The 14,357-nt window shown below is 40.9% G+C and overlaps 1 protein-coding gene across 1 annotated transcript in view; it reads right to left on the bottom strand.

The window, feature by feature from the left end:
- The window catches only part of MANSC4 (MANSC domain containing 4), a 240,779-nt gene that overhangs the window by 101,936 nt on the left and 124,486 nt on the right, over positions 1–14,357 (bottom strand). The window contains exon 2 of the mRNA XM_044082714.1: positions 12,012–12,146. Coding sequence (XP_043938649.1) covers positions 12,012–12,146 — 135 coding nt within the window. The remainder of the gene's footprint in view (positions 1–12,011; positions 12,147–14,357) is intronic.

Here is a 14,357-nt window from a genome sequence, read left to right as displayed (position 1 = left end):
TGTAATCAGGTCAAAAACAGATAAATATAAAACACAAATGTCCAAAAATGACTTATGAAATGAAATTCATATTTCTGTACATTGCACAATGTTTGGCTTCAAACACCATTGCTGGCCATTGTTGAACAGAAGGTAATGCTAGTTCACCTCCTATGGTAAAAAAAAGAATTCCTATACATGAACTAAGACTTTGCCATCCATTTCTTTCCTGTGTTTAGCATTGTTGTGTGTCAGTAAGCAAATCTGAGATTAAAAACAACATAAAAGTAGTGTAAGGTGATCATGTTCTGTGTCACAGCTTCCATGTAGCAATGTTAATATAATAATAGTTAATAATAATTAATAATTAATAATAGTATCATGTATCATGTTAATAATGATGTGGGACTTCCATTTCAGTGTACTGCATGCACAGTTCTAATCCACTTTGGGTAGGCTGTTGTTATACAATAGGATTTCCAGTCTTTAAGTGTAATGCATTACAATGAACATCTTTATACTCCTTTCATATGAAATCTTATGTGGCACACCTGTCTAATGTTTTGTTTGGTGGACTTTCTCTGAGCTACGCATGGGTTTGAGTCCTGTCATGAGCATTTCTTTTTTAATTGTGATGCCCTCATCTGTACACTACTCTGATAACCTGCAATGCGTGTTACTGACACGTCCTGTCAAAACATATGTGACATAAGTAGCTAATGCTATATTTAGTGATCTTCAGCATGATGCAAAATGACATAAGCACCAGACACACACACACATGTGCGCGCACACACACACTCACACATACATGCACACACACACACACACACACACACACACACACACACACACACACACACACACATAAACACACACACACACACACATAAACACACACACACACACACACAAAAGACTGAGAGAATAAAAAAATATATTTTGTTCAGAAATTGAGCAATGTTCAGCACAGAACAACAGTGGCAAGCATAGATGGATAACAATAAATGACAGTTATCATCTTTTGGCAAAAACTTAAAGAAAAATATTTCAGCCACAACAATGATTTTTCTCACTGTTGCTTGCATGAGCTTAAACTCGAGGCATGCCAGAAAGCAATAATGATACAACCATAAGTTGACATAATTATTTGAACTCTGACACCTTCTAACGCTCATTATGCTCCAGGTTTGAAGTACAATTGTGCTGTAATATATGTGGAGAGTTCCTATCCCCTGTTTAAATCTGTTGAACTTTACTCTTTTTGCAGTTCCCTTACTGTTCATAGGTTCATAGGTTCATAGGTTCATACTAGGCTATCTGCCCGAGGGCATTTACAAGCCTAGCCCATAGTTTTGTGGCTTACGCCACCCCTTTAGTATGGGGAACTATACCCATTATTTTGCTGTGCCTCTGTTGAGCAGTGACACTGAGGTAATCCCTGGGGTATATCTGTGATCTCCCATCCATTGGTCAAGATTTCTCTTGAACAAGGCCAGCGAGGTGCTCTGCCTCACATATACCGGGATTTTATTCCACAGCATAGGGAGTCTTTGGGTGATGAATCTATCCCTCCAGCACGTCCTATTAATAGCCGTGTCGAGGTTTACGTCTCCGCCCTTGTGGCTCTGACGGATCTAGATTTTTGAGGTGAAGCATATTCATCAAATCTGGGTTTGACATGGCCTTGTATGTTAGGCAAAGGTCACCTCTGAGCAAGCGTGGCGACTGAATAGAGCTGGAGTTCTTTCAGTCGGGCAGCATAGGACAGATGTTTGAGACCCTTTATCCTTTTGGTGAGGAACTTTGTGGCCTCTCCAGCTGCTGCAAGTGTCGGGTCAGATACATTCGAATGGGGCATTGTACTCAATCATTGGTCTGATGAGTGATGAGTATAGGGAGACTATGACCTCCCTTGATCTAGATGAGAATCCCTTCATGATAAGGTGGGCAATGTAGAAGGTCTTCCTAACTACTTTAGCTACATGGGTGTCGAATGACAGACTACTATCAACCTGGGTCCCCAGGTCCCTGATAACTTCTTCTGTACTCAGTGGATTGCCACCTATTTGGTAGCTAGGGGTAACCTTGTTTTTCCCGAAGGGTATGACTATGCATTTTTTGGCATTTAACTTTAGGCCATGGCTCTGGCACCAGTTATCCATTTCTGTGAGACCCTTCTGAAGGATATCTGTGTCAGATGTGTTTTCTACTATGGCCCAGTTTGCAGTCATCTGCAAACTTTGTCAGCCATAACCCTCCTGTGTTTGCTTGTACTTGGAAAAGTAGATGCCAAACAAGAGTGGGCCCAGGACTGAGCCCTGTGGTACACCACTTGTGACAGGCTTTGAGTCTGACATGGCGCCAGCAACTCTGACCCTGTGGGTTCTGTCACTCAGCCAGTTTGCAACCCATCTTGTGATGTATGGATTAACATTTAAGCTGATGAGTTTTTCAATGATACCCGAGTGGGGTATTGTATCAAAGGCCTTCGCCAGATCGAGGTAGGCTGTATGGACTGCCTTTCCTCATCAATGGCTTTGGTGACTGTTTCAAAAAGTCAACCAAGTTTAGAAGGCATGATCTGCCTTTGACAAAGCCAAACTGGGATGGATCCAAAGTCTGCAAATTCCCTATGTCTTTATTTATGAGGTCCATTATGATCCTCTCCATGGCTTTGCAGATAAGGCTTGTCAAGCTAATGGGCGGTAATTTCCAGGGTCGGTGGAGGCACCGCCTTTGTGAAGTGGGACCACAGTTGCAGTGCGCCACTCCTGGGTGCGTATCCAGAGGTAAGACTATGATTAAACAGCTGTCCTAGCTGTGGGTTTAATTCCTCGTTGAGTTCGTGGAGCACACAGCCGGGGACACCATCAGGTCCCATGGATGCTGTGTTTTTGCTTTGGAGAGAGCAGTTCTCACTTGGGCGTTGGAGATGTTTGGGGGCTGCAATCGCTTGGTATAGATATCTCTCCTTTTGGGGAGGGGAGAAGTTTGCACTGAACCTGTCAGCCAGTATGTTGGCAATGTCTGTAGGATCAGTAATCTTCACATCATTTTGAACTAGTTCTGAGCATATCTGGGAGTTTCCTCCCAGGTTTCTAACATAGCTAAAGAAGGCCTTATGATTGTCTTTTGAGTCTTTAGCTATTTTTCTCTCAAAATTTGCTTTGGATGATTTTATGAGAGCTCTTAGTTTTTTACTTATAGTGATCAAGGGTGTCTTACCTTTTAAGGATTTTGCTCTATCTTGTAGTAGCTTCCTCCTTTTGTTGTAGAGTTTGTTTATGGCTGGGGTCCACCAGAGTGGACGCTTGCCTTTGGTACAAAGAGTCTTTGTTTTGCTTGGGATTGCCTTATCCATACAGTCCTGCAGGTGCTGGTAGAAGGCATTTGTAAGTGATTCAGCGGCTTGAGTAGTGTTTTCCGTCGGCTCGCGGGCCTTAAAGGAGACCACACTAGTCTTTAGAAGTGTGAAGTCGGCTTTCGAGAAGTTCTTTACTGTGTTCTTTTTTATTTCAGTTGGTGGTGGGATGAGGACCTCCAGCGAGATTAGTTTGTGATCTGATCTCACCAGTGAGGGGTATACTTCCGGTGTTGAACATTGTGCTCCCATGTTCGTGATGATGAGATCAAGTATGTTTTCTCCTCTTGTGGGGATGGTGACTAGTTGTTCCATGGCATTTGAGTTTATGAATTCCAGGAACTTTTGGGCTAGGGTGTTTGGGCTTGAATAGTGTTCCCAGTCTATATTAGGGTAATTGAAGTCACCTAATATGATGGTGTTTGGTGATACATTTATCCCGTCTAGTGTTTTCAGGAAGGCCATGTGAGGTTCCTGAGTTTGTGAGGGTGGCCTGTAACATGCTACAATTTGCAGAGCAGTCTTGCCTATGGTTAATTGCACCTGGATGGTCTCCGATGCATCGTGCGTTGCCACCAGTCTTGAGGTGTGGGTGTCTTTGATGAATATGGATACCCCCCCTCCTTTCTTGGTATTGTCCGGATTTTGGGGCGGAACGCATGATAAGAGGTAAAACCTGATAGTGCTGGGGTGCTCTCAGGAGCCTTGAACCAGGTTTCTGTCACTGCACAGACATCGATGTTCTCCATACTGAGAAGGGCCTCGAGTGCGTGCATTTTGAGATTTAGACTTCTGGCATTGAGCAGCATTACCCTTAGTTTTTTCCTTTTTGTGTTCTAGGGTGGTAGGTTTAGAATTTGAGCCTTGCCTAAAAAGGCACTATGGGGTGGCAAGAGCCTTTGCCAATATCCGGAATCCCAGGGTGACAGGTGCAAGCCGTCCCTTGCGAAGCAGCGTGGCTTGTCCAGCATGTCATCCCAGGCAGACAGACATTGGATCCCCTTTGAATGACACCAGAGTTTAAGCCAATTGTTAAAGCTGATCATCTTATCTCTGTATTGTGGCATCATTCTTGGTGAAGGTAGGATACTGCTCAAGGTCAGGGTCATACCTGCCTGGGCTACATAATCAGAGAGCTCCTCAATGTCTCTTTTCATGTAGTCCAAGGAGGTACGTCTCAGGTCATTTACACCAGCGTGGACAATGACTGAGTCATATTTGTACCTGCTGTTGAGAGACCTGAGTGCTTGCGTTATGTGGCGGATTCTAGCGCCCGACAGGCAGCTTACTGTGACCTTCTCCTTACTCAGTCTGGTGAGCGGGACGGCAGTGTGTCTGACTATGGAGTCACCAATGACTAGTGTGTCTGGCATTGTGTTTGGCCTTAAGGGCTGTGACTGTTTGACACTCTGACTGTGAGGTCTATGTGTTGCAGGTGTTGTGTTCTGAGGTGGTGGTTGTTTGGGTGTCTGCTTTGGTGGCCTCTGCTGTTTTGGTAGATTTTTGATCAGAGCCGAGTATGTCTTTGTGTGTTTATGTGTATGATTTGAGGTTGTGATGGTACTATGTGAGACTGGGTCTATAGTGTGTGTGGTAACCTTCTCCTCCTGACTGGTCTTGCCAGTCCTATGTTGAGAGAGCTCAGCCTCCAGTTTGGCCGTATAGTTGCATCTCTCGCATGTATTTGTGTTTTGTGGGAGGAGGAGAGGGTTGTCTGTGTACATGAGGCAATTGTAACATTGCCTCAATATTCCCAGGTTCACCAGCTGAGCAGGAGAGGACACTAGCAACTGATCCCTCGACATGCTAGAAGGACTAGACAAAAAACTTTAAAAGAGATTCCGGGGACGTGAGTGACCGAGAAATGGGGTTTGCCTTTTGGGGTGCTATCTATAAGAGTGCCGTATCAAGGTAATAAGTACTGTAGGAGCAAGTGCTAGGTTTAACAGATAGAGAAAAGTCTACTTGGAGTCAAGTAGAGATGATCTTTTAGGTATTAGAGAAAGTGCTAGTAACAGGGATGCTTAAAGGTAAGATTGAGAAGAATGCACTCTGCAGTGTGCACTAGAGAAGTTAGATATGAAAGTAGGTAACTTGAGTTTTACCTGTTTAAAAAGTTAAGGTTTAGTGGAGAGTTACTATTTTTAAAACAGCAAGATGGACTGAAAGGGGTGGTTACTTTTGTATTTTGGTACTATGAAATACTGTAGGATGGCCAATAAATTTAAATAATTGAAGGGGTGGGATTTCAAAAGTGATGGTTTTGTGATTACTCACATAAGCCAGTGAAAGTAGAGAGAAATGAGATATATGGCCAGATTAACATAAGAGGCGGGCAACTAGAAAGACAGTGGTATTTAACAAGACAACTTAAATGGGTGGGAGGGAGGGAAAAATTCTGCCTGACTCAGAACAGAGAGAGCTGTGGTCTCTTTTGAAGTTTTAATATGCTGTTAAACAGAATGCAAGCAAAACACAAGGTAAAGAAAACAAACTACAGTATTCAAAATATAGAAAGGCAATACAGAAATACAAAATATAACAGCAAACTAACCTTTCCTTCACAGCAAAGTGTAGCAGAGTCTGGATGAGCCTTTCTGGTAAAGCCAGATGTTGCCAAACATCCTTCAAATGTGTGCTGCCTGAGAAGTTTATATACTAGTTATTGAGTGGTATGTCTAGGAAGTAGTCAGAAACAGCCACTGTGATGACTGTACAAATCCATTTGTGAATTATGATGTTTGCATGCTCTGGAAGCTAAATCTGTCAAGATAAATGCAATTTCTATCCCATGATTAGCCATCTTAACCTGAACTCACTGCTGAGCATGTAGTTTCAGCAGCAAACAGATGGGAGGAGGAGTGCCATGTTTCACATCTTACAGTGTCACTGGAGCCATAACAGCACAATACATAAATTATACTTCTTTTGTCATGCATTACGCAGATGTGATTCTGCACAGTTCCCATCACTGCAGAAAGGATGGGAAACATGATATTTGTTTTGGGCACCAATTCAGTCCCATTTTCCTGTCATCTTTGAAGGAGACACTTATGTCTGGTGAAGGGAATGGTAGTACTCCTTTTAGAGCACAGCAGTGATGAAAAGAGGAGGAGGAGATGAAGATTTTTCTGGGTCTCCTTGTGACCTCACTGCACTGGCCCAGTAATCAAGGAGCCTCAATCCTCACCACTGGCACAACTAGGGGACGTACACATCAGGAGATGACAAGTACACACACAGTAAAGTGCAATTTCCCTTAAGAGCACACAGAGACTACAGTCAGTCTGGGTCTGGTTTCTCCCTCTTTCTCCAGATCCCCAATAAGACTCCCCACTGGCACAGCTATAGGGTTAAGATCACAGCTGAGGGGCCAAGCCAAGATATCCAGCACCCTCTCTGTCCAACCAGTGCTTCATGTCCCTACCCAAGTAGCCAGGTTTACTAGCTATGCCCCCTTCTGCCCAGACTATAAGGCAGTTTCCACTGCCACCAATCCCTACTTATCAGCTACTAGATGTCCCTTACAAAGGGTGTCCAATCCTACTGTGTAATGCTACTAATTCAAATGGTAGTCTGACCAAGACTTGCAATGCTATTTAGGAGTGGCCTGTACAGTGTCACCAAATACATATGCAAGTACTCTAAGAGCTTAAATATGTCTCACAAATATCAGCCACAAAGATAGGTTTAAATATATTTAATAATAAATAATAAAAGAACAAGAAACTACTCAGTAAAATCAATACAGTAACTTCAGAGTTCAAAATCACAGGAAATATTTTAAAACAGCATTGCAGAACAGTCTCAGATAAATACAGAAAACATTTAAACTAATCTTTACTATATTCCTAGCTATATCTAAAAGAGATACTATACCCTAAGTCATACTTACAGTAAGGCAAGTGCAGATGGTGATGATGATGAGTGGATGTTCTTGCTAGGTCCAAGACAAAATACAAAATGCACAGTCTCTCTCTAAGAGAGTTCTTAAATCAGTATCAAATATTACTGCTGGGTTAGCTTGGATGACATCACTTTTTGTCACCTGACTTCAGTTCCCAGGCTAAAACAGAAACTAACAGAATTTAACATCTCTGTGTTAGAAATACATCTCTCTCAGATGTTTGCAGATCTTAAAAATCATAAAAAAACACTTTTCATTTTAAACCTAGTAAGTACTTCTCTTCCAAGACAATGATAGTCATATTGTCAGTGAGGTAGGTGGAAGTTTATGATGCACCCATTACTGGTGTCTAACACTGTACAGATTGCAGTCTTCCACACTGTTTCAAGACTGCCTTCCAATGTATGCCTTCTAACAGTTGCTATATCACTTCTTCTGTGGCATCATTATCTGGTATACAGGTCAAAAGAATATTAGTTAGATATGTGATGTCCATTGTAGCAATGCAGTAATGACTTACAGAACAGATGTGATGTAATATGAGTTTTTTACTTGAGTTTGCTGTAGTCCCTTTTAACCATGTCCATTTCATTCACATTCACACACACACACACACACACACACACACACACACACACACACACACACACACACACACACACACACACTGTTGATTATATAATTTCCAATTTGTGCTTTCCGAAAACTGTGATCTAACTTTTTCTATGGTGTCAATAGCTACTTACACAGGTCAAGAGATTATGCGTTAGGCAGGCAGGCAGGTGGTCAACTACAATGAGGTGTGTGTTGGAGCAGTGTGATGAACAATCTATACCTTGCAAAAAATAGGTACAACACTTATAGGGGTTGCATAATATGCATAAGTTATTACTGTGTACTCTGTCAGTACAGTAGGTGGTATGTTTTGATCCCCTTATTGCTGTATGCTGTGCAATAATACTCAGTTTTACAGTATTGCACAGTCACAATGTAATAGTGACTTGTTAGTCACCAACTTCCTGGTAACAATATCTGGCACATGCAAGAGGAAAAAGGGGGTGCCACACCTATGCTAAACATCTATTTGCAGTGTAATTTGAGCAACAGTTGGCAGGAGGGTACCATAGGTGTCCATGGCTATGCATTGAGGAATAGTACTTCTCGTCTTATAGCAAACACTGAGGAAAAATCCTTTGAATGGGCTAAAATCCCAGCTTCTGTCACACAAATGCTGTGACTACTAATGGGTGATATAAGGAAGTAGTGACATAGAGTGGCAATAATTGCATTGCCACAACTTTCAAGTGTCTTTGTAGTCATAACTTGATGTATAGCTTGCCAGTACATTACTGTGAGAATTCTGAGCCCATGATTGTTAAATGTTGTGAACATGCTATATTATATTATACAATGACTGGCCATTAACATTCAAAAACATGCATGCTGATTGGTCAACCCAACCAGTGTTCCTGTTGTAAAATCCAGCAATACCAATCAAAAAAAGACTGGTCACCTGGACCTTCTTCTATTAATATATGTTACAGCTTTCCAGTTTTCTTGAGCTAACAGGTCAAGAAGAACGAGATTTGAAATCTGGACAGTTTAGAGGTATGAGAGACACAAGGTAGAAATGCAAGGAAAACAGGTACATTATGCAAAACTAAAGAAACATATCTGATTTTTCTTGTATTTCTGCCGTGTCTCTCTCATACCTCTGAACTGTCCAAATTTCAAACTTTTTAAACTAAATAAATAAAGAAGCAACAGAGATCTTCCTTTCTCCATTGCTTCCTTTCCAAAGCACTGATGTACTGCATAAGCATGGGAACTTATGTTTCATATGCATGCACATGTACATTAAAAAATCCCCATGATACCAGAAAAAAATGTAAGAATACCATGGTGCCATTATACAAAGACATTATTTAAGAAAATTATGTAACTTTTCTATTAAATAATGTCATTGTATAATAACACTAAACCAATGGCTGGGTGTGGGTAATGCTGGATTTACCCATGGTTGGCTTTGCTTGATCACTCAGGTTTTGCTCTCTTGACCAAACCTCACCAACCATGGGTAAATCCATCATTACCGCCACCCAGCCATGGGTTATTATTGCTATAGTGCTCCACAGTGTTCCAGCATTCTTTGGAAATATGTGTGCAAGTTTAACTTTATAACTTCTTCTGTGGAGTCACTTGCTAATGTACTAGTATGCAAAATATTGCTTTGGCAGGCAGGGATTCAAATCCATGATGGTCTACCTTGTAGAATGCAACAAATATAACTATCGTATTCTAATAATATGCCATGCAAGTGTAAAATGCATTAACACAATAATATGCATCTGAAAGATCCTATGCCTCAGTCAGCTCATGCTGTGATGGGTACAATGAATGATGGGTTTTAATCCCACACCCTCTGTATTATGTCATTTTCTGATGTTCATTTTATACTCCTCAACACTATTCTAACATTTCCATGATATTTGTATTTTCACACCTCTCCAGCACATCTTAGTCTGTAGCTTAACTTATATTCAATATCATTGTGAAAAGTCAGGGGTTTGAGCCTAGGTATATGCATTTTGTTTGTCCTGCTATCAAATGTTCCATTCCCTGAAATGTATTTTCCAGTCACCTCTTTGATGACTGCTCCCATTGCACACCTTGTTAATATATTATTCTGATTAATATATTATTAGGAAAGTCTTGGATTCAAACATAGGTCTGTACATTTTGTTTGTCCTGCTATCAAGTGTTCCAGTTCCCTGAAATGTGTTTTTTTCGATCCCTTCTGCTACCACTGCTTCTAGGGTATGCCTCGCTAATACAGTAGTCTAGACTATATTAGTGACATACGCAGGGTTCAATTTCATTCATGAGTATTTCTCTCTTAGTGCTGTCATGTGTTACATTCCCTTGAACGTGAGCCATCCTGAAATGAGTGTGCATATTATGTGGGAGACACTGGCAGTATCTAATATAATTATCTTTCTGTATTCTTCTGTCACTGTTGAGATGAGAAGTTGGGGGATATATTTTTGACTGATCTGTGTATTTATACATGGAGGAGTGATATGTTATAGGGCACTTGCACTATGACTGCTGCAGTAGCTCCCCTTGATAATGTGACACTATAACATGTTATAGTGTGGGAGTTCTGGGTTCAGTTCCCTTGAGAATCATCATTTCTTCTTTTTTTTTTTGGAATCTGCCTGCACATGTGATACATTTCAGAGGTATGTATTTTATAACACCTTACACCCTGATATCTGAAAGTACAACATGAATACTAAATTTCTGCAATGACCCACCTTGTAACAACATATATTTCCTTTCTAATGACATTCATAGTATTGTTGTCAGGTATGTTGTGGGTTGTTACATCATATTACAGTATTATTTTATATCCTACATCTTTCATGTATACTTCACTTTTATAGCACAGCCATATCATCAACATTCTGTGGTCTACATTTCCATCTAATGCTTTGTTACTCAACTCACTTTTCACATTTATATTCAACCCCTCCGTGAATTCTCTTAGTGATCTCAACACCAGCTCCAGCAGCTGTGTTTCTTTATATGGGTGTAGGACACTGTATTGAGAGTACAGTGTTCTGACACCCTACAGATTGACATCCAAATATCAAACATACTCAGAACATTTTTGTGCATGCTCCAAGGATTACCCCAGGGCAGGGTAAGCCAATAGCAAGTGTTTTTGTAGGGGAGGCGAGCCCCCCTCCACCTCCACACCCCCTGCTAATTATATATACTAATTCCAAGATCACACAATTCTCTGGAAAAGGAAATATTCACCTACTCGGGGACTATCTATCTCACACACCTGTCGACCTCCTGCCTGTGTTGACTATTTGGCATTGACCTAATGAGCGTTAGGACACTGTACATTAGATACGGTGCCCAATACCCTCTTTATACATGCATTTGACACAGTTGTTTACATCAACGTTAAACAATTGCTAGTGTATACTTAAATCCACTAGCAGGATTGCTTGTGAGCAATCATTGCTCACTTATTGTATTTAGCTGTGGCTGCAAGGTGGCTATCTACAGTCCAGCAGCAAGCGTGTGCTGCAGCTGCTATGAGAAGCTCCTTATTGTGCACATTGGTTTGGCCACATGCATGTGTGACAATTAATGTCGATCATCACATTAAGAAGTTTAATAGCATTGCGTTGGCTATGATGCGGCTGCACTATTTATGAATCCCCAGGAAAGAGTTATAAGTTAATAATATATGGCTATACAATCAGCCTAAAAATCCCAGAACCCTCTTTAAAAATCAATAAAGTGCTTCTTATTTTTGTTTTCTATTCATCTGTAAGCTTTTAAGTATTTTATCACTGTTGCCGGAAATTTAGAAATGGAAATTTCATTTAAAGTTAACATTTGGTAGTAGTAAAGAATTTAACATCAGTAAACAACATAATTAGTAAAGTAGAATTCTCTTTTTGTCATTACACAGAGATTGACTAGAATTGCTTGGTGACATGTTATGCTTTGGTTAGTAAGCTTAAAGATGTGTGCCCTGTTAATGCATTTTCACAATTCCTATATTGCAAGTCAAGACAAAAATCTTAACTATTTACAGCCTCATGGATTCTAACATTGTTGCTGTGTTATTTAAAGTAAATGAAAATCTCACATTGTCATTTTAAATACAGGGCATTAGGTGTGTGTTTTATGGAAAGATGTTCATTTATCTTTTTAGTCATAAAAAAACAAACTTACCTTCTGTGATATTATATAAAATTACATGAGCTGTTGTCCTCAGTAAGCAACTTTCTATGACCGGACAGTTTAAGTGGAAACAGTTACTACTGTCCTTGGTTGTTTCAAAATAAAAAATGGCCAAGTTACAAGACACTGCAATGAGAAAAAAAGTGTAGTTACTGGAGAAAAGTCTAATAAGAATTGCCAACAACAATACTGACAATATCAACAATATAAATTATTTTTAAATTATAGTATTACTTCCTGCTAGAGGAAGGTAGTCGCTTAAAACACTCTGCTTTCCTAAATAAACATTTAAGCATATTCTTTTATTATTTATTCATTTATTCATTTATTTTCTGATCATTTACATTCCCTGGGATTTAATAAAGTGTTTTTTTCCGTTCCAGAATAGTGCAGCAGCTTCTGCACGGAGTATGGCCTCTGAGCGATTCAGTAAAAAAGGCTGGGGGCGTGCACGAGCCTGCCAGCAGTATTCTGGCATGGACACTACTCAGTAATGCTAATTATCTCATTTGCTGGAGAAAACCATGCAAATGAGGTGAATTAGCAATTCTGTAAGCAGTGTCTATTGCAGAAATGTATTTGAATACTGACCATGTACATTTCTGAAAAAATCAAAATGGGGGCATGACAGCTCAAAATAAACCATGTATTATGATCATTAGGCATGCTAATGGCCAACAATATGGCCATTGGCATGAAAAAGAGTTCCAAAATTATAAAAGTCAAAGTTTTTTTTTTGGCCGATTTTGGCTGTTTAAGCATAGTGCAATAGCACGCAAACAAAATCATGCAGAAAATAAAAAAAAATTGTGAAAAGACAATTTTAAGTGAAATCTGCAATTTGCCACTATAGTATATAGCATGCAGAATCAAAACTATAACAGGTAACACTGGTTGCTAAGGAGAACGGCTCTGGTGCAGTGGTGTAACAAGGGACTAAGGCAGTGGGGTATGCAAATGAGCTAATTTTACTGAATAGCAAAATGGGAGACTATTGTCTAGATGCAACTAATCGTGTAGGAGCTATAAGGCAGTGGTGTAAGCAGGAGAAGCAGCTGACATGAAAAGGGGGTGTGTCATGCTTGGTGTAAGCACATTGGAGCTCCACGACTTCTATTTGAGCTTAGCTAAGCACAGCTAAGCAAGGGGGTGTGTCTGAGGCTGTATTTACTTATTCCATAAAATGGGGTGCATGGTCGCATCCAGAGGAGGGCCATTTCTGCTTAAAAGTGTTTACTTTAGCTAAATGGGTTTGTGCGGCATGCACCAGGTCTTAAACAAAACAAAAAAAAAATTGAAATAGCAGAACTGTTTACATTTGGGCAGCTGCTTTGCACGGCACACCTCGGAGCTTAAAAGGGGCGGAAATGGGAAGGGAAAAAATGGGAAATGGCAGAATAAAAGCAATCAAGTACAAATAATATAGCTGGCAGGTGGAATGTATCATAGTCAGCAAATCATACAGGCAGCATCTGCAGCACAACAATATAAACTATGCAAACACCTTTCAGTCTGTTTTTTTCCACAAACTCTGCACAATTGGTGTACACAATCAGGGGAATTTTAATAGAGGAAATGTTAGGGGCTGCTGTCACTTTGATACATCATTATGTGCTAGAAGTTGAGGGTGGTGAGGAGGATAATGCTGACAACCATCCCAGACTGAGGAGGAGGAGAAGAGTGTTCAGACCCAGGGTACCTACCAGGGGCTACATGATCTGGAGATACTAGAGTGCTACAGGGTGGACAGGGACATACTTCAGCAACTCATCAAGCTGTGTCAGCCTCAACTCAGACCCAGAGCCAACAGAGGGGAACCCATCCCAGTGAATACCAAGGTATGTGTAGCCTTAAGTATACTAACTACAGGTACTTCCCAAAGACCTACTGGGAACATCATGAGGCTCTCACAGGCATCTTCATGCAGGGTACTCCACCAGTTCCTGGATGCCATGCTACCACATGCCAGTGAGCACATTTACTTCCCCAGTACCCTTGAGGAGAGGACCAGCAATATGCACCTCTTCCACCATGTAGCAGACTACCCAGAGGTATTGGGTACCATAGACTGCATGCACATCCACATCAAAGCACCACCCAATGAACAGGGTAGGGTCTACCTAACCCACAAGGGCTTTCACTCCATAAACTGCCAGGTAGTGTGCAATACTTAGGGCATTATCATTAATGTGTGTGCTAGTAGCCCTGGAAGCTATCACAACTCCCACATCTGGCATTCCTGACAGCTGTACCAGGGATTTTCCAGGGGGACATCCCATATGGCCATCTGGTGGGGGATGCTGGCTATGAACTGGAGCCATGGATGATGACACCCAT

This window comes from Protopterus annectens, chromosome 9.part0 (genome assembly GCF_019279795.1).
Source record: "Protopterus annectens isolate FY-2018-M chromosome 9.part0, PAN1.0, whole genome shotgun sequence".
Classification (NCBI taxonomy): domain Eukaryota; kingdom Metazoa; phylum Chordata; order Ceratodontiformes; family Protopteridae; genus Protopterus; species Protopterus annectens.
The sequence above is the reverse complement of the archived record's forward strand: the minus strand, read 5'-3'. Positions and strand labels throughout refer to the sequence as shown.